Raw genomic sequence first — 19,671 nt, 5'->3', positions numbered from 1 at the left:
AAACGAAGATGTCCCACTCAGGCCGTTAACCATTGAAAAAAATAGTCACAGTTCCGGTCTGCTTAAGGAGTGGCTCTTCCATAGATTGGTTAGCTGACAACGAAAACGATGCGCACGCTTCAATGGGGCAGAAGTCCGTGTGTTGTTGTGATTCTGGATGACCAGATAGCAACAATGACAAGAAGCTGCCATGTGGGGCATCATAGGTGGCTCATTTGAGCTAGTTTTATCTTATTCTTGATACCATATCTTGTGTTGAGGTGTTTTGACTGATGCCATATCTATGCTAATATTACTAAAATTCACTAGCTAGCTAACCAACAATGTATTTGAGAGACAAGTGCTCATTGTGCAAATGTATTTATGTTTTCAATAAACATTGGAGACTAAATTTAGTTTACATGTTGTCAACAATCTAAGCCAACCCGGTCTGTTTTGCCCAATAGTCTGCCACAGTGGACGGGTCATAATACCCATAAAACCTAGCAGTAAAACGTGGAAATGGTTCCATAAATGTTTCACAACCTGAATTTTACAAACACTTTTGGTGTAGGCTTACCTTGGTGTGACGTTTTGATAACCATGTGCTGTATTTAAATTAATTTAATTAAGTGTTGAACTTCCATCCCCTTTCTCTGTCTTAGTTAGCCACTGACTACACTTTAGCTAGCTAGTTAGCAGAGCAGTAGATCAGAACATATTTTTTTATTATTTTGCCTAGGTAATTGTTTAGCTAGCAGAGCAGTAGATCATAAAATCATTTAAAATTTCTTAGACAACATTGTTTGTACAGTATGTCAACTTTGGTGTCTATTTCAGACCTTATGGCATTTTTCAAGGATGAGCATAAGAGCATTAAAAGGGGAGAAGATCACTATAAGTCTGGCCATGTGGAGAAGTACAGCTAGCTTGAAGGGCAACTTACCAGTTTGGTCAGGGCCAGCATGAGGGTTAAAGTTGATCCTGTGTCGGTGAGTTAAGTTTGAGCATCTTAGCAATACAATATGTTTTATACTGCTGTCAGCATTCTACAAGGAAAGAGCCACTTAATCAGTTATACAGTGCATTCGGAAAGTATTTAGACCCCTTGACTTTTTCCACATTTTGTTTCTTTACAGCCTTATTCTAAAATAGATTAAATGAATGTTTTTCCTCACTCTACACACAATACCCCTTAATGACAAAGCGAAAACAGGTTTTTAGACATTTTAGCAAATAAAATAAAAAAAAACATAAAAAACAGAAATACCTTATTTACATAAGTATTCAGACCCTCTGCTATGAGACTCGAAATTGAGCTCAGGTGCATCCTGTTTCCATTGATCATCCTTGAAATGTTTCTACAACTTGATTGGAGTCCACCTGTGATAAATTCAATTGATTGGACATGATTTGGAAAGGCACACACCTGTCTATATAAGGTCCCACAGTTGACAGTGCATGTCAGAGCAAAAACCAAGCCACGAGGTCGAAGGAATTGTCCGTAGAGCTACGAGACAGGATTGTGTCGAGGCACAGATCTGGGGAAGGGTACCAAAAAATGTCTACAGAATTGAAGGTCCCCAAGAACACAGTGGCCTCCATCACTCTTAAATGAAAGAAGTTTGGAACCACCAAGACTCTTCCTAGAGCTGGCCGCCCAGCCAAACTGAGCAATCTGGAGAGAAGGGCCTTGGTCCCACCAGGGAGGTGGCCAAGAACCCAATGGTCAATCTGACAGAGCTCCAGAGTTCCTCTGTGGAGATGGGAGAAATGTCCAGAAGGCAACCATCTCTGCAGCGCTCCACCTATCAGGCCTTTATGGTAGAGTGGCCAGACGGAAGCAACTCCTCAGTAAAAGGCACATGACAGCCAGTTTGGAGTTTGCCAAAAGGCACCTAAAGACTCTCAGACTATGAGAAACAAGATTCTCTGGTCTGATGAAACCAAGATTGAACTCTTTAGCCTGAATGCCAAGCATCACGTCTGGAGGATACCTGGGACCATCCCTACGGTGAAGCATGGTGGTGGCAGCATCATGCTGTGGGGATGTTTTTCAGCGGTAGGGACTGGGAGACTAGTCAGGATTGAGGGAAAGATTAATGGAGCAAAGTACAAAGAGATCCTTGATGAAAACCTGCTCCAGAGCACTCAGGACCTCAGACTGGGTCGACGGTTCACCTTCCAACAAAACAACAACCCTAAGCACACAGCCAAGACAACACAGGAGTGGCTTCGGGACAAGTCTCAATGTCCTTGTGTGGCCCAGCCAGAGCCCGGACTTGAACCAGATCGAACACGGCTCTGGAGAGACCTGAAAATAGGATCTGCAGAGAAGAATGGGAGAAACTCCCCAAATACAGGTGTGCCAAGCTTGTAGCATCAAACCCAAGAAGACTTGAGGCTGTAATTGCTGCCAAAGGTGCTTCAACAAAGTACTGAGTAAAGTGTCTGAATACTTATGTAAATGTATTATTTCCAGGGGGGTTTTAAATACATTTTCAGACATTTTGGGCTCCCGAGTGGCGCAGCGGTCTAAGGCACTGCATCTCAGTGCTTGAGGCGTCACTACAGACCCCCTGGTTCGATTCCAGGCTGTATCACAACCGGCTGTGATTGGGAGTCCTATAGGGCGGCGCACAATTGGTCCAGCGTCGTCCGGGTTTGGCCGGTGTAGGTCGTCAATAAGAATTTGTTCTTAACTGACTTGCCTAGTTAAATAAATAAAAATTATTCTAAAAACCTGTTTTTGCTTTGTCCATTATGGGGTATTGTGTGTAGATTGATGAGGGGGTAAAAACAATTTAATCAATTTTAAAATAAGTCTGTAATGTAACAAAATGTGGAAAAAGTCAAGGGGTCTGAATACTTTCCGAATGCACTGTATAATCATTAAATTACCCCAGATACCAGACTTAGATGAGTGATAACTCAGTTCTAGAATGTTGTCATTGATGAGAATGAATCTAAACACCTATTGACATCCAGAATTTACTTTGTTTAGACATCCAGCGTGCCTCTGCTCTTGTCCTTCTAGACCTGTCTGCTGCCTTTGATACTGTGAACCATCAGATCCTCCTCTCCACCCTCTCCGAGCTGGGCATCTCCGGCGCAGCTCACTCTTGGATTGCGTCCTACCAAGTGGCGTGGCGAGAAGCTGTCTCCGCACCACGTGCTCTCACCACTGGTGTCCCCCAGGGCTCAGTTCTAGGCCCTCTCCTATTCTCGCTATACACCAAGTCACTTGGCTCTGTCATATCCTCACATGGCCTCTCCTATCATTGCTACGCAGACGACACACAACTAATCTTCTCCTTTCCCCCTTCTGATAACCAGGTGGCGAATCGCATCTCTGCATGTCTGGCAGACATATCAGTATGGATGACGGATCACCACCTCAAGCTGAACCTTGGCAAGACGGAGCTGCTCTTCCTCCCGGGGAAGGACTGCCTGTTCCATGATCTCGCCATCACGGTTGACAACTCCGTTGTGTCCTCCTCCCAGAGTGCGAAGAGCCTTGGCGTGACCCTGGACAACACCCTGTCGTTCTCCGCTAACATCAAGGCGGTGACCCGATCCTGTAGGTTCATGCTCTACAACATTCGGAGAGTACGACACTGCCTTACACAGGAAGTGGCACAGGTCCTAATCCAGGCACTTGTCATCTCCCGTCTGGATTACTGCAACTCGCTGTTGGCTGGGCTCCCTGCCTGTGCCATTAAACCCCTACAACTCATCCAGAATGCCGCAGCCCGTCTGGTGTTCAACCTTCCCAAGTTATCTCACGTCACCCCGCTCCTCCGCACACTCCACTGGCTTCCAGTTGAAGCTTGCATTTGCTACAAGACCATGGTGCTTGCCTACGGAGCTGTGAGGGGAACGGCACCTCCGTACCTTCAGGCTCTGATCAGTCCCTACACCCAAACGAGGGCATTGCGTTCATCCACCTCTGGCCTGCTGGCTCCCCTACCTCTGCGGAAGCATAGTTCCCGCTCAGCCCAGTCAAAACTGTTCGCTGCTCTGGCACTCCAATGGTGGAACAAGCTCCCTCACGACGCCAGGACAGCGGAGTCACTCACCACCTTCCGGAGACATTTGAAACCCCACCTCTTTAAGGAATACCTGGGATAGGATAAAGTCATCCTTCTACCCCCCCCCCCCCCCCCAAAAAAAAAAAAAAAAAACATTGTAAAGTGGTTATCCCACTGGCTATAAGGTGAATGCACCAATTTGTAAGTCGCTCTGGATAAGAGCGTCTGCTAAATGACGTAAATGTAAATGTATTGTAGTTTCATAACCAGAGACAAATCTTCAAAGGCACAGTATTTATTTATTCGGAGTGGTACATGCATTCATATAGTCTTGATTTATAAGATCCTTCCCACTATTTGATATGTCAAGTGATAAAATCCCAGGTTATCAATTACAAATTTATGAAAAACTGCACTACTGAAAATTACAGTTTATTAAATATTCTACAGCTGTAATGTCATCAATCAAATCAAACTTTATTTATGAAAATCCACAATGGATAAAATGAATGGTGAAAAAACGATTGGAACCATTTCCCTGTTTGACCACTAGGTTTTATGGGTATTATGACAACTCCACTGTGCCCCACAGTGGACCCGTCATTATACCCATAAAACCTAGCGGTCAAACACGGAAATGGTTCCAATCGTTTTTTCACCATTCATTTTTTCCGTTGTGGATTTTTGAAACACTTCAAATAAGTACTGTGTTTCGTGTAGACATATCCTGGCGTGATGTTTTGAAAACGGTGCAAATCGCTCTTGGACAAGGTGACTTTTATCAATATATTCGCATGTATTTACCCCCCAAAAATGAAACGCTAAATATGCTATCATACAGAACTACAAATGCCTGTCTCAAGCTTCACGTCTCACAAGGGCCATGATGATCTGGAGGAGACCGCAGAATCGAGGCAAAGGTAAGAATCTCTGGATTAACTGTGTAATGTTAGCTATATTTAGTCATTCATAAATTGGCTAAAGTTGTTTAAAAATTGACAATTCTGTGAACTGTCTTATGCAAGATGTTAATTGAAAATGCCTGTTATTTAGCTAGGTAACTCATGGTTAGTTAGCAACATTAGCATGGCTAGATTGCTAATAGCCATCTATTTGTCTAGCCATTTAAATGCGTGAGAAATTAATAAAAACAAGTTTTTATAAACCAACAGTCTAGCTTGGTAGCTAACTTGGGGAAGCTAGGGCTAGGCGTTTTTGATAATGTTTGTGTCTGTGGGTGAGGGGTGGGTAGCCTACTTCAAGTACTACTTGACTTGTAGCTACCCTAGCTAGCTGAATTATTTTAGTCAGGTTTTTTGAGGTTTCAGAGATTGACTGATTCATCCTCTCGAGTCAAGAGTGTGTTTACTGCGGGAAAACATTGTTTACTGTTACCCTCTGGACAGTAGATCCTTAGTATAGGCATGTAACCTTATTTATGAATGAATGAATGGTGGAAAAACGATTGTAACCATTTCTGTGTTTGACCACTAGGTTTTATGGGTATTATGACTCATACTGTGGTAGACCAATGCATTATGGTGCATTCAAGAAAACTGGGAACTCCGAAACATACTAGGTCAAATCATGACGTCAGTGATCTTCAGGTCAGAAAGTTGGAGCTCTAGAAAAAGGCCAGAGTTCCCGAGTTAGAATTCCGAGTTGGATGACCATTGAAAATGATTTTTCCCAGTCAGAGCTAGTTTTTTTTCCCAAGTTCCCAGTTGTCTTGAACACACTGAAGTTAGAAGTCTGAGATTTATGAGTTCCCAGTTGTTTTTAACGTGGCATTAGCAGCTGGGTCTGTATATAAACCCTGGATTTCTGATGCTATCTATTGGACAATGAGAGGCTTTGAAGGCACCGGTCAGCCATATTGGCACTCCTCAGAAGAAGCAGTCCTCCATAGGAATGAATTGAATTCTACAGTATTTGAATTAAATGATTCAAGGATAGAATTACATGTATGTAGCTCAGATAATACAATTTAAAAGTATGCATTAAGCTGTCTGTAATAGAATACATGTCGCAAAACAAATGTAGACATTAATAAATGCATTTCTATAGCTTCCAAAATATTTGTTTTAATGGTGGGGGAGTCCCAAGATGGTCTGGTCTGCTCAGCTAGTTAATTGACTATACAGTATATGTAACAGAAAAAAAGGAGCGAGTGAGATGTTTTGCTTGCTCTTCCATCTCTGGTGAAGCTACGGGATGTGTTCGAGTGCGTCGTGTGTCGTGTCTGGCAGTGCTGCGCAAGAGTTGTCTGACATCATCATAAACAATCTCTGTTTACATTGTGCAGTGTAGGTTTAATGCAGCCCCACATCCCTTTCTCTTCTTGTCTGAAACCTGCATATTGCACTACACTAAGGTGAGTATGTCCGAAACCAAACCACCACTTTGCATTTAGGAAAGTGACATCTGCTGTGCTTTAGAATGACTGATCATTCCAGAAGTAAGATAATCATAATGAATTTAGATTGCAACTTTTAAGGCTTTGGGGCCAATAATTGGGACTCTGAAATTAAATTGACATGTCAGTGAAGATCTTTGTCTGAATGAAAACTATTCTAACAGAATTATAAAAAATATATAGAAATCAGTAAATTAACATTACTTTTTGTATTATATATTTTTTTGTTTGACTTTGAACTTTTATGTTGCTCGGATTAAGTCTGGTTCAACAAACATGAAAAAACAAGAAGACTAATAGTTTTTTTCAAAGCTGTAACTCAATGTGACTGATTTTCACATTCTTCGCTTAGCTTGTAAACATTACAACATGAGCAAAGGATCAAATTCCACTTTTCTGGTGTTATTGTCAGCTTTGAAGGTCCTAAACAATCAATGAATCAAATCAATATCAAAGAAAAGAGAAACATTGTTACTTTTGTTAGTTTATTAGGTAGTAAATAAACATTCCTCTGTAGCCTATTGTATATCCACATTAATTTGGATATTTGATTTAGTGTATTGTTGAATAGTGTTTAAGTACACAACAATTGTGTTTCGTAAACATTCCTATAAAATTTGTTGGGGTAGGTCATGAGATACGTAAGAACTTGTCAGAGCAAAATGTGATTGGAGATACAGTAACTCCAAAAGGTTTGAGAACCACTGTTATACATGACCATTGCTGTGGACCAAATGTTATTAGAATGGATCATTTCTGCACACAAAATGACTTTTTACTGTACAACAGACTCATTTTGTTTCAAAAATGAATTTTTGCAAGTCTCATAGAGATCTGCAGGGAGAAGGAAGAATGTTGCCTAGAGTTTGAGCTAAGAGTAACCTAACTTAACATTCTTTCGGAACTACTTTTAGTTTGAGGAAGTTATTAGTCTGCCACCAGTTATCTGTAGATGCTCTGGTGGACGTCCCAAGGATCTTACTTATGCTGCTTTCACATATTAGTCGGAACTTGGAAACTCTGACATTACGACTTGTTAACTGGTTGTAGTTATACACGTGAGAGTTATGAGCACATGTGCGAGTTGCGGTTTATACCTGCTGTTTTGTTTCATAGCATGTATACCTGTACTGTTTTTAAATGGGCTTTTGGCGTATATCATACAATTCTTGAAAATTTTATAATTTAAGATATGTAAAATAATATTCGTATTCATGGATTAATTTACCTTTAACCAATGCCTTTTATGAAGGTTTTCGAATATGAAAAAAACTCTATTAGGTAGAAGTAAATATAATATAGGAATATAATTCTACATATCTTAAATGACCAAGTTTTCATGAATTTGATAATAAGCAACAAAAAAATTATAACCAAACCAAATACTTTTTATAACTAAACCAAGATGGACCACAGCCTGTTGTTTCAAATGGGAACAAATGCGTCATAGTGGGCAGAAAATCAAGGAGGTGTGCAGATATTGAGTTCCTATTTGCGCGTTCTAGCATATATTTACATATTTCCGTTAGGGAACGCAAACTCTGAAGTGCACGTGTGCGATAACTGAATTCGCCTTTGCAGTCCTTCTAAACAACCCAATTTTTTTGAAACTTTGGCAAAGGGTAAAGTCTACAAAACGTAGTCCACTCTGTTCGTAACATAGTTTAGTTTTGGAAACAGAACTGTATTGAGATAAGGTTTCATCGATGAGAACATTTGCAGAATGTCGGTCAAAATCCAACTCGTTCCATCTTCTCCCACTGCCGGCCACTGGGCTTCCTCCCATATTTGGTAGTGAGTGGAAACGCAAAGCGGATGCGTCACATTTATACATCCGGTGAAATATCTGTCTCATTGTTCTATCTGCGATATAAGCTTGAAGTTCATTAAACAGTACGGGGCTTGAACCCGGAAGTAGGCGGGACTTCACGTTTTCAAGGCGCAGCTCAACGAGCCAATCGTAACCAGGTTCAAGTTTGCGTAGCTGAACGCGCCAATCATAGCCTAGTCAGAGGCTGAAACCGCGAGCCTTTGAGACGAGTACCTTGAGAGAAGAGTGCGCCCGTTTTGGCTCGCAACTGTAAAGGAGAATGAAAAGCATCCAATTAAATTTTAGGCGACAAGGTCATCAGGAACCCGAGGATGCTGGGTCCGAATCTGCCAGTGATCTTGCCGAGCCACCAGCAACACAAGATGAAGATTCGGCTAGCAGTAGCGTTAGCACTGCCACCGGCGTTGCCCCCGCTTCGCCAACAACTGCCGGTGGGAAACAATACAAATATAACGCACAGTGGGAGAAAGCTTTCCCGTGGTTGCATCTTGAAGGAAATGTTATGTTTTGCAAGTATTGCAAGGCCGAAGCACAACTTGCAGGCAAGCTTTCTTCGTTTGTGGTGGGGAATCCTCACCTGAAGAAGGACACTGTTAAAAAACACAACGCGTCGAAAAAGCACATTGAGTGCAGAGATATCCACATCATCAAGAGCACCAACGTTCAGTCGGCTCTGAAGAAGCAGGTGAGGATTTCGGAAGAAGATAAGAGAAGACAACTAAAAATAAATATAGCATGCTTGATCAATGATTACTACATTTCGACCAATGATCGCCGTTCACAAAAAAAAATCTGGGTCCGGTGTGGTGACATGCTCGGACCTCTAGAAAGATACCCGAGTTTCCGACTTGGAATTATCGTTTGAAACGACCTTTCCCAGTCCGGGGTCGTTTTTTTTCGAGTTCCCAGTTGTCTTAAACGTGGCAATAGTTAGGTCTTGTTCCCAGACGTTGCATGCATCAACCAAACCAATTGTTGCGTAAAACGTCATCGACTGACATTGCTAAAACATGATATGGTTAGCTGATACTTAAAATACCTATCCAGCCGTTGTAAGATATGGCATGCGTCAGCAACATTTTACATTTGACATTTTAGTCATTTAGCAGACTCTCTTATCCAGAGCCACTTACAGTTAGTGAGTGCATACATTTTCATACTGGCCCCCCGTGGGAATCGAACCCACAACACTGGCGTTGCAAGCGCCATGCTCTACCAACTGAGCTACACGGGACCAACGCCTGGGCAGAGGAACGCGCCCGTAGAGCTCGCCAGCTTGTTGTCCTAAAAAGCGGAAATGAGTTACATCTGTTTCGTTCAGCTATTCAAATGGGGGAAGTGAATGGGGAAAGAATAGGGTTTCGGGATAAACACTGAAAATAAGGTCTAAGGTTAACACAGGCTTAGGAGTTCTTATACTTTTTGTTTTATGAGACTATCAGACCTTTATTAATTGGGACGCCTTTATGTGCTTGTTTTGATCACATAAATGGTTCAAAATACACAAGCGTTAGCTGATGAAGAATATATTATAGAACAAAACAAGATCTCCTAAGCCTGTGTTTACCACAGACCCATTAATTTTGCCGCTTTCACGTGGGATTCGGAACAAGGAAACTCGGGAAATATCCGACTTGTTAAATGGATGGATTTATACACGTGCCGCAGCAACCACGTAGCAAGTCAATTATTATATTATTAAGTCGGAGTTATTTTGACTTTGGCTGTTCTATCTAGTGGGAAACACTGAGATGATTGGGTTGTCTGGCCCGGTAGATGGGTTATAGGTGATTGCGTTCGCTTTGGCCAACGGCGAATTTGGTTCAAAACAAAATGGACGTGGGATAAGGACTTGGCGAAATGACAGAGCTGCAAACTCTCACGCATTGACCGTGAGACATGCGCATTTGACCCTCTTCTCACACTCACGGCACATCTCTTATATCTCACGCATTGAAAAGTACTGCATTAATTTTTTTATAATTAGTCAGCGCGTTAACTGTTCAACTGTGCTCCAAATCGTTTTGAAATCAGAGCATCTGCGCCTGGAATTTAGCATCACGAGCAGAATCTTATTGTCCTGTTTTACCACAGCACTGTGAACCGCGGCACATTGAAGCATATCTAGCAGGTCTAGTTATGTAAGGAATCAAGGGGATTGGATGCATGTTTTAAAGAAACGCCCCTCAAGATTAGAGTGGAGCTGAATGGCGAGAGAGAACGTATTCTGCTGAATGTATAAAACTGTAAAATACAATGTTGTCAACAAAATTAGGTTGCTGTTACTCCTGTCCCTATTATTGCAGATAATATTATTGCAGATAATATTTGACAGCATGGGCGGCAGGTAGCTTAGTGGGTAAGAGCGTTGTGCCAGTAACCGAAAGGTCGCTGGTTCTAATCCCCGAGCCGACTAGGTGAAAAATCTGTCGATGTGCCCTTAAGCAAGGCACTTAACTCTAATTGCTCATGTAAATCGCTCTGGATAAGAGCGTCTGCTAAATGACTAAAATGTAATGTACTAAAGTCGATTTAATCCACACAGCAGACAGACCTACAGTATGATTTGGTTTGGTAGGGTGGCATGTTTGTAACTATGAAAAATTATTTTGTCAAACAGATTGTGAAACAAAAAGTGTCCATTTTGATTCTACAGGGATGACAATTAATATACAAATAATTTGGTTAGGGTGTTGTGGCAGATTTTGTCAACTTGTCTTCAGGAAATTTTATCTATTTACTTAGTCTGGTCAGTGGAATGATTCTCATTAACAATGGGCTACAATATAGACTAACTACTGTTATTCCCCACACTTATTTTATTATTCCACTTCTTCCCGGTTTTACCAGTATAATCACATATTTGAAATGTGATATGCCTAGTTGTCTTTGAAAATTAATTATATGAGTCTATACATTGTTGCCATTCATGGACAGTTTTGAATGAGATTCAAATACATTTACATTTTAGTCATTTAGCAGACGCTCTTATCCAGAGCGACTTACAGTTAGTGAATACATATTTTTTTTATACTGGCCCCCCGTGGGAATCGAACCCACAACCCTGGCGTTGCAAACGCCATGCGCTATCAACTGAGCTACATCCCTGCCGGCCATTCCCTCCCCTACCCTGGACGACGCTGGGCCAATTGTGCGCCGCCCATGAGTCTCCCGGTCGCGGCCAGCGGCGACAGAGCCTGGATTCAAACCAGGATCTCTAGTGGCACAGTTAGCACTGCGATGCAGTGCCTTAGACCACTGCGCCACTCAGGAAGCATGGCTCTTAAATGCTCCAGGAATCAAATATAATTTGACATTTTAGTATTGTGCACATGCTAGGCAGAGATGGTAGGGGGACTCACAACTCATAAAGGCATCATATAGTCTATGTCGAGTAAGATGATGGCAAGGATCTTCACCTAGTAGGCATAAACCATCTGAATATTGATATTCATTCAATTTTTTTTAAAGGTTGGGTGATTTTGAGAGATTATTGTTATAACAAGAACATTTTCAAACAACCAGCACTTGGGAAACATAAATCAGGGGTGGCCAACCCTTCTGGAGAGAAAGCAGGATTTTCTTCCAGCCCTATTTTAAAGAGCGAGTTCACCTAAATTACAAAATGTTTGTGTCCTTACCTTGAAATCAGTCTATGGACAACGAGACTGCAATCTATGATTTGGTTAACCACTGCCATCAACCATTAATATTACAATTTCCTGTGCAGAGCCTTGGTGCACTGTTTTTAGCATTTGCCTGTCTCCCGAGCTCATTTAATTACTGTCTGAAGAAAGTGTCAAACCAACTATAAAAGATGTTTAAAAAAATATTTGCATTCTTTAAATTTGATCCCTAAAAAATCTCAAAGCAACAAAGTCATAGATTTTTCAGTGTTCATTTAATGTTCAAAGCATCCTGATTACACTTGACCTGTAAAAAAAAATCCGCCCTGCTCATAGGCCTAAGCCATGTCAAAATATGTAGAATTGCAGGAAATGAGCTTTAAAACAGTAACATTTTCCTGAGGGAGGACCCCCCCAGTCCCCCATCTAGGGGTTGTGCCAGATGGCAATGAAATTCAAATAGCAAATCTCTCCAAGCTTTCTTCAAAAGTTGGCTGCACTGTAATGAGTAGGATTCTGTGTTTTCACATGCAAAAGTGATTACTATTGAAGATAGACACTTTCTGCCTTCCCAATCTGCCTTTTATGGAAAGGAGATGTATATTTCTGAACGATAGACCATGCTGAAAGATGACCGGAGGGGCGCAGATTACTGTTTGATTTGAGAAGAGCGCTCCTTCCTCACCACTTTTGCCCTTTCACCTCACAGGCCATAGACCGGTGCACCTCGGCTCAGCTTAATCCTTAATCGAACACTGCCGTTGCAAAGAGCGCTCCGTAAACCACGCCCCCAGCGGGCCTATCTAGGCATGTTGCTTGTGCACTGGGACACATTATATTACCAAGATAGGCCTCTCGTTTTACAATGGGTCTGTGTAGTTATGCTAATTTATTTCAGACCATGTGTATTGCAGTTAATTTTGTCTATTAACTTAATAAATAAAATATATTTTAGTAGCAAACAGGGAAATAAGTCCCAGACAGTTCTCAATAGAACAATATCTGCCTAAGGGGGGCGTTGTTTATCTAGTGACCACCAGTGCTTGGAATAAATTCTGCTCGTTCACAAGAGAGACCTGATGGACATTACATTCACATTGTAATTGACCCTTGTCAGAGACACACTTTGTACTTTTCACACAAAAGAACACTGGTGGAAATTGTGGCGTCTCCTAGACTTGGCCCAATAACACTTCTTGATTTATAACTGGATGGAAAATTGATAGTTGGAGGGCTACTATGTTTTCGATGTGTCAATTGAATGCAATGCAAATTACGCTAAAGACAGCCATTGTGAATTCATTGTATGTTTTGTACAGTCTGATTTGGACATTTTGTTCTCTGTTGTATAGCAAGTAAAATAAAAGCTTATGTAAAATGGAATTGTGAACTGGAAGTGTGACTAATAGTTTACTAAAGGTAGAGATCTCTTAATATCAGAGATGTGCCTTAAGATGTCCGCATACTTCCCATTCCGAAACTGTTCGGAAGAGTTCGTGCATATATTATGATTACATTTTGTGACGTTTTTGTTTTGTTTTGGACTTCGGTTTTGTGTGCCCGAACAGCCGAAAAGACCCTCACCGAAGTTTGGAGCCGAAGTCTACGCCTCTTTATCGGTGATAGGTCAACAGTAGGGATTATTCAATAAAGTCTGTCATTCAATGTGAGATGACTTGTTTTCATGCAAATGTTTTCATTGAGAAATACTGCACCAAACATCTTAGTTAGATGTAAAATTGCGCAACTAATATATCCTCGGCAAAAACATTACAATTAATAACCGATTACTTGAGTTATTTTAGATTAATTCTGATAATGCTACGGCATCTCAAAATGGACAAACGGTACTATTTCCACTTCTCTTGGGGCGGCAGGTAGCTTAGTGGTTAAGAGCGTTGTGCCAGTAACCGAAAGGTCGCTGGTTCTAATCCCCGAGCCGACTAGGTGAAAAATCTGTCGATGTGCCCTTGAGCAAGGCACTTAACCCTAATTGCTCCTGTAAGTCGCTCTGGATAAGAGCGTCTGCTAAATGACCAATTTATTTATTTATTTATTTTATTAATTTTTCTCATTTTTTCAAGTGAAAAGTATTTTAAGGGAGTATGCAAGCACACTCGTTCGGTTCAGCTAGGCGCCAGCCGAACTCAATCATGCTGACGCGTCTGTTGGGTAGAGCTAAGGGAACGACTTACAGTAGTAGTGAGTGCATACATTTTCATACTGGTCCCCCATGAGAATCGGACACACAACCCTGGCGTTGCAAGTGCCATGCTCTACCAAGTGAGCCACACGGGACAGCACAGATGCTAGACCGTGGAATCACAGTTGACTTGTAGTACTTTGATGAATTTTGACACTTGATAATTATTTATGTTATTGATAAGTTGTGTTGAACACAGGTTGTACGTGTGTGTGTCCACTGTCCAGAGTCTGTCACCTACTGCCTCTTCACCTGAGGGCTAACACATCTTCAGCTACCAGCACCTAAGGAATTACAGTCCCCTTGGTTACCCCCAACAAAGGCTAAATACTAGGCCTACATGGCAACAAAAACACTTCCAATGGTTACATGACTGTTCAGAAACTTTAGAATATAAAGATCCAGGTGTCATTAGGTGTCATTCAATTTTTTGCAATTTATCAATTGTTAACATTGATCCATCCATCACACAAGTGCACAAAGGTACACACACAAACAGAATAAAGGATGTTTATTCAAACAGTCATTCATTGACAGAAATAGCCATATTCTCCTATTGCAACAGCCTGGCCCTGCCACGTTTTTGTAAACTGTGGGATAGGCTAGAAAAATATAACCATTCAAATTCATAAAACAGATTTATAGATGGTCTAATATGAACTAATACAGCTTTAGATCTTGGGTTATGATAGGCAGTGTTCAAATGATTCTGCATTGCTTTTCAGTGGAATTGACCTTAACCCTAGTTGTAGCAGTTTATTGATCCTAACTTGGATGATTGTGTATTAAGGATTCTTGTGGTGATAAATCAATGTACAGAGACAGGACAAGGTTCACAATAAGGTCTTATTGGCAACAATGAAGACAACCAGGTCAATGAGCAGAATTGCCCAATCGGAATGTACAAAACATACAATGAATTCACAATCGCAATCTTTATTGTAATTTGCATTGCATACACTTGACACATTGAAAACATAGTCGCCCTCATTATTCACCATGCGTTTCAATAAGGAAAGAGCAACAGTCTGTTTTCCATCCATTATTAAATCACGGTCATATATGACCAGCAAGCTCAGACAATATCCATAGCTAGGCTATAGAGGGTACAAACACTTCAAGACCCTATGGTCAGATGGCTGTTCATAAAGATGTCATGGTAAGTAAAGAAATCCAAGTTTCTGTGTGTGGGGGTGGGGGGAGAGACTGAAGCAGTGGAGGCAGCAACAGGCAGATAGAGGGGAGGGGAGGGGGGGCAGGCACGTCCAGGTGTCGGCCAGGGTGCCCTCAGCCGTTGTCCTAGAGCCTCGGGTGGGGAGACTCAGAGAAATAGAAAACGGGTTAGTGAGAGCATCCCTAAGATCTTTCTTATTGATCATAGATTGACTGCAATGCACTTGACTCAGATATATTAGCATAACTACACAGAACCACCGCAGACCCACTGTAAAATGAGATTCTATCTCCATTTGAGATCTCCTTACTAAAATGTGCACAAGCAACATGCCTAGCTCTGCCCACTGGGGTGTGGCTTACAGAGCGCTCTTTGCAATCTGCACTCTGAACTTGTACCAGGGTCTTGAGTTATATCACCACACCGGCAGGGGCCGACTGGGACCAGAAATCGGCTTTGGCATTTCTAACACATCAGCCCCCTTGAGGCCCCCAAAACGGCCATTTTCATTCTCCTCTGAGCCCCCACACCGGCGTTCTTCATTTGTGATTAATCTTAACCTGAAGAGGGACACTGTTACAAAGCAACAGGTCGAAAAAACACATTGAGTGCAGGGATTCATTCATACCAGAACTCAGGACAGTTTATTGGTACAAATAAACTACAAACTGTTAACTATCATCAGTGGATAGACAGATTAAAGCACTAGAACTAACCCCCTTTCTCCGTTCTTAACAGAACAACTTCCCGGCGTCACATTTGACCTCACCTCTCAAGATGACTCCTCCTCAGTATGACCTGTCACACACCCTCCCTCCCCACACGCTGACCCGGCTGGCACGGGAGTGGCTAGCAGAGGACACACCGAACTTTGACCCTGCAGGGTTGTGTGTGGGGTCACATGAGGTTGAGGCCAGGTTGTTGTGTAAAACGCCGTGCAGCGTGCTGGCAGGCAGCCCCTTCTTCACTGCTGTCTTCACTGAGCTCAGCTGCACTGTGGAATGGGCACACAGAGAGGGGGCACAGCTGGGTAAGAGAACAACTATGAGCCTGGTCAAAAAGCATGCTGGAGGACTTGGAGAATACACAGATGCCTCACAAATATGATGACAATACACCTCAAGTCTGATCACACTGCCAAATTCATTTGGAGAAGGTATTGGGGAAACAAGCTTTGAGTCTGGCATACACAAAATTCAGTTGGAATAGATTCCAACTGATTAAAATCTAACCATTTAAATACAGTTCACTCACATGATGTTTGTAATTTTTTAGGTAAACTCTACTTTGACCTCACCTCCACCAGGTCCAGATGCGGTGGCCCAGACTGCTGTGGTCAGAGGTCCAGCAAGGTGCGTCCTCCTCGGTGAGAGACCGGCCCTCAACTGCCTGGCCCGGGCCTCGGGGATAGCCACCCGCTGCTCCCAGCTACAGAGCATCGCCAGGGAGGCAGGCTGGCATGGCCATGTGGCTGGCACGCGTAAAACCACCCCTGGGTTCCGGCTGGTGGAGAAGTATGCCATGCTGGTGGGCGGCGTGTCCATGCACAGACAGGACCTGAGTGGTATGGTGATGCTGAAAGACAATCACATATGGGCATCAGGGAGTGTCACACAGGTAGGCAGGGGTGGATGGCTCAAACATTTGACATCAACCTATACTATATTGTGGTTGTCGATTCCTCTGAAATCCTTTCACAAATGCATGAAAATCAGAGTGCAAGAATGCATGTCTTTCATATTCCAATATGTACAATTAGATCTGGCCTTTTTCTAATACGAGTGCTTAGCTGAAGTCTTTCCTCTGTGCATTTTGAATAGAGATACATTTTGCATTCTGATAGAGAACTGATTTGATGTAATTCCTACCTGTGTGGTTTCCAGGCGGTGAGGGACGCCCGCTCTGTGTGTGGCTTCAGCAGTAAGATCGAGGTGGAGTGCGGCAGCCGGGAGGAGGGCAGTGAGGCTGCCACGGCAGGAGCTGACATCGTCATGCTGGACAACTTTAAGCCACAGGTGAGACTGATGAAGGACATCCCAAAGACATCAGGGAAGTCATGTAGAAGCGGTAGAGACGTACTGGAGGGCTTGTGATAAAGCAGAAGACATATTTCCGTTGGGACATTCATGTACATTGGACTATCAATTAAAGTAATATTCTTCTTCCTCCTGTGTGTCAGTGCTGTGCATTTCGTTCAATCTCTTCTTTCCTACACGGTCTCTTCCCGAACTCGTCCCTTTCGGCCTCTATTCCTCCTCTGTCCCTTCCTCTCTCAGGAACTCCATGCGGCAGCACAGCTTCTGAAGGAGGAGTTCCCGTCTGTGCTGATCGAGGCCAGTGGAGGGGTGACCCCAGACTCCCTGCCACAGTATCTCTCCCCCCATGTGGACATCATCTCTCTGGGCTGCATCACCCAGGGTTGCCCCGTGGTAGACTTCTCCCTCAAGGTTCAAAAGCCTGTTGCCTTTCCAATCATGTTACAATCACAGTAACTGTGGCAATTCAGGATTTTTGTTATAAATTGAATTTTCATCCAGGAGATGATCAAGAGAAAAGTTACTTGAGATTTAAAACTATGACATTCAGAGATGATGACTGTATGATTTCTTTTCTGGGTACAACTACAACTAATTTAGAAATCATTATTAAGACTGTTCCCTCAGTTTCTTTTGTCCCAAAGTGATCATTATCTATTATATAGGATATGCTTTAGAATCCCACATTTCTATGATCCACCGGGAGAAAATATGATAAATTAGTAACTAAGTCACTATACTGTAAAAGCTTCTTGGATTAAAACACCACACTTCCACCACTAATATTTCCATCACCTGTTCAATTAATATGAATAAACCAGATATCAGTATTCAAAACACTTAAGTTAAACATGCATAAAATGGCCATCTTTGAATTTACATTATATAGGCCTGTGAAACAAGTTTTGATTATGATTGACGGGTACCATTTCCCCGATATGACTTGGGTGGCTAGGGCATAAATAACGCAAGAGGGTTTCAGGAAATCAGTTCTATTTAGGAAGAGATTATCTGGCATTATAACTAGAGTTCTTTCAAGACGTGTTGCTTGTTGGTAAGTTAGATGATTTTATTAGCTATTTGTTTTTTGTCACATTTGTAATTATTAAAGTAACAATCTATGAAGTAACCATACATTTTGAAATATCGAACTACATTTATGTGAAGTTCATGATGGCAAGAAAGTCAATTTGAAACATTGTTTCAATCTGCTTTTGACTTTAGAAATTCAGTTGATTTTGCCTCTATGGTGAGGTGCTAAAAGGATGATATGTTCGCAAACAGGAAGATGTTTTGGGCTCGGTCTACCTAAAGGCAGTGTTTTTTTGGTTCCTAACCACCAGGAGTGGCATGACATGCAAATTACAAAGTAATAAATAATAATAATATGCCATTTAGCAGACGCTTTTCTCCAAAGCGACTTACAGTCATACGTGCATACATTTTTGTGTATGGGTGGTCCTGGGGATCGAACCCACTACCTTGGCGTTACAAGCGCTGTGCTCTACCAGCTGAGCTACAGAGGACCAAGTAGGTTATTTTTCTCCTGTACTGCAGCCAGCTTCATTACAGAAACACCAAGAAGCTCCAATTGACAAGACCTAGAGGAAACTGTGCTATGGTAATCTGAGGCGGCTAGCAGATGTAAAACGGTTCAAAACTAAAGTACAAGAAGTATTATGTAATGTAATGTGTGTGTGTGTGTGGTTGTAAAAAAACAAGACTCAGTATTATTTGTGACTATTGTTTTTTCTACTATTTCTCTGTGAGCGTCTCTTTCTACATTCTACCTTTCTGATGGCCGTAAGGGCGCAAACAAACTTTAGTGGCTGAAAAGCCACAAGCAAACGGCTGAAAAGCCACAAGCAAACGGCTGAAAAGCCACAAGCAAACGGCTGAAAAGCCACAAGCAAACGGCTGAAAAGCCACAAGCAAACGGCTGAAAAGCCACAAGCAAACGGCTGAAAAGCCACAAGCAAACGGCTGGAATGCCACATACGACCGGCTGGAATGCCACATACGTCCGGCTGGAATGCCACTGTCAGATAAGTAATCTTCTGTCAAGTATACTTTCATTAATTTCACACAAAGAAGATAGCATATTTTGTGCAGTTATGTCAGACATTGTCATAATCAGTCATTTCATGTTAATGACATGATATAACTTCATGCATCAAAACATTTGGGCCAAAAGTCTACAACACATTAACTTGAGAAACAATGTCCCCAGGATTATGAAGAGGGAGACAACACTTGCCCAGGGGCAATGGAGAAAAGGAACAGGGTAAGTTACACACTAGGTCATGATATCACCATATCAACTGTCTAGCCCATTCAACAATTAGGGCCTATATTAAAATCACCCAGACTAGTCA

General features: G+C 42.1%; 1 protein-coding gene across 2 annotated transcripts; it reads left to right on the top strand.

Moving 5' to 3' along the window:
- Window positions 1-6,278: 6,278 nt before the first annotated feature.
- LOC311113650 (nicotinate-nucleotide pyrophosphorylase [carboxylating]-like) lies at window positions 6,279-19,029 on the top strand. Of its 2 annotated transcripts, none has more exons than XM_084156924.1 (5): window positions 6,279-6,384; window positions 15,999-16,290; window positions 16,567-16,877; window positions 17,144-17,275; window positions 17,537-19,029. In XM_084156924.1, exons 2-5 carry the CDS (start codon window positions 16,038-16,040, stop codon window positions 17,750-17,752), a joined length of 912 nt encoding a protein of 303 aa, XP_084013050.1. In that variant the 5' UTR covers window positions 6,279-6,384; window positions 15,999-16,037; the 3' UTR covers window positions 17,753-19,029. The 2 variants fall into 2 exon arrangements, with proteins under 2 accessions (XP_084013050.1, XP_084013049.1); XM_084156923.1 differs by lacking the exon at window positions 6,279-6,384 and adding an exon at window positions 8,457-8,942.
- The last annotated feature ends 642 nt before the right edge of the window (window positions 19,030-19,671 follow it).

The sequence above is a fragment of the Coregonus lavaretus genome (assembly GCF_964263955.1).
Source record: "Coregonus lavaretus genome assembly, chromosome: 40".
NCBI lineage: Eukaryota > Metazoa > Chordata > Actinopteri > Salmoniformes > Salmonidae > Coregonus > Coregonus lavaretus.
The sequence above is the reverse complement of the archived record's forward strand: the minus strand, read 5'-3'. Positions and strand labels throughout refer to the sequence as shown.

What these genes read in the sequence shown, in the direction of transcription:
- LOC311113650 (XM_084156923.1), top strand. Translation starts at nt 8,517, where the DNA reads ATGAAAAGCATCCAATTAAATTTTAGGCGACAAGGTCATCAGGAACCC. An exon ending in CATCAGGGAGTGTCACACAG is followed by an intron (nt 16,878 to 17,143) that starts GTAGGCAGGGGT and finishes TGTGGTTTCCAG; the next exon opens with GCGGTGAGGGACGCCCGCTC. An exon ending in TGGACAACTTTAAGCCACAG is followed by an intron (nt 17,276 to 17,536) that starts GTGAGACTGATG and finishes TTCCTCTCTCAG; the next exon opens with GAACTCCATGCGGCAGCACA.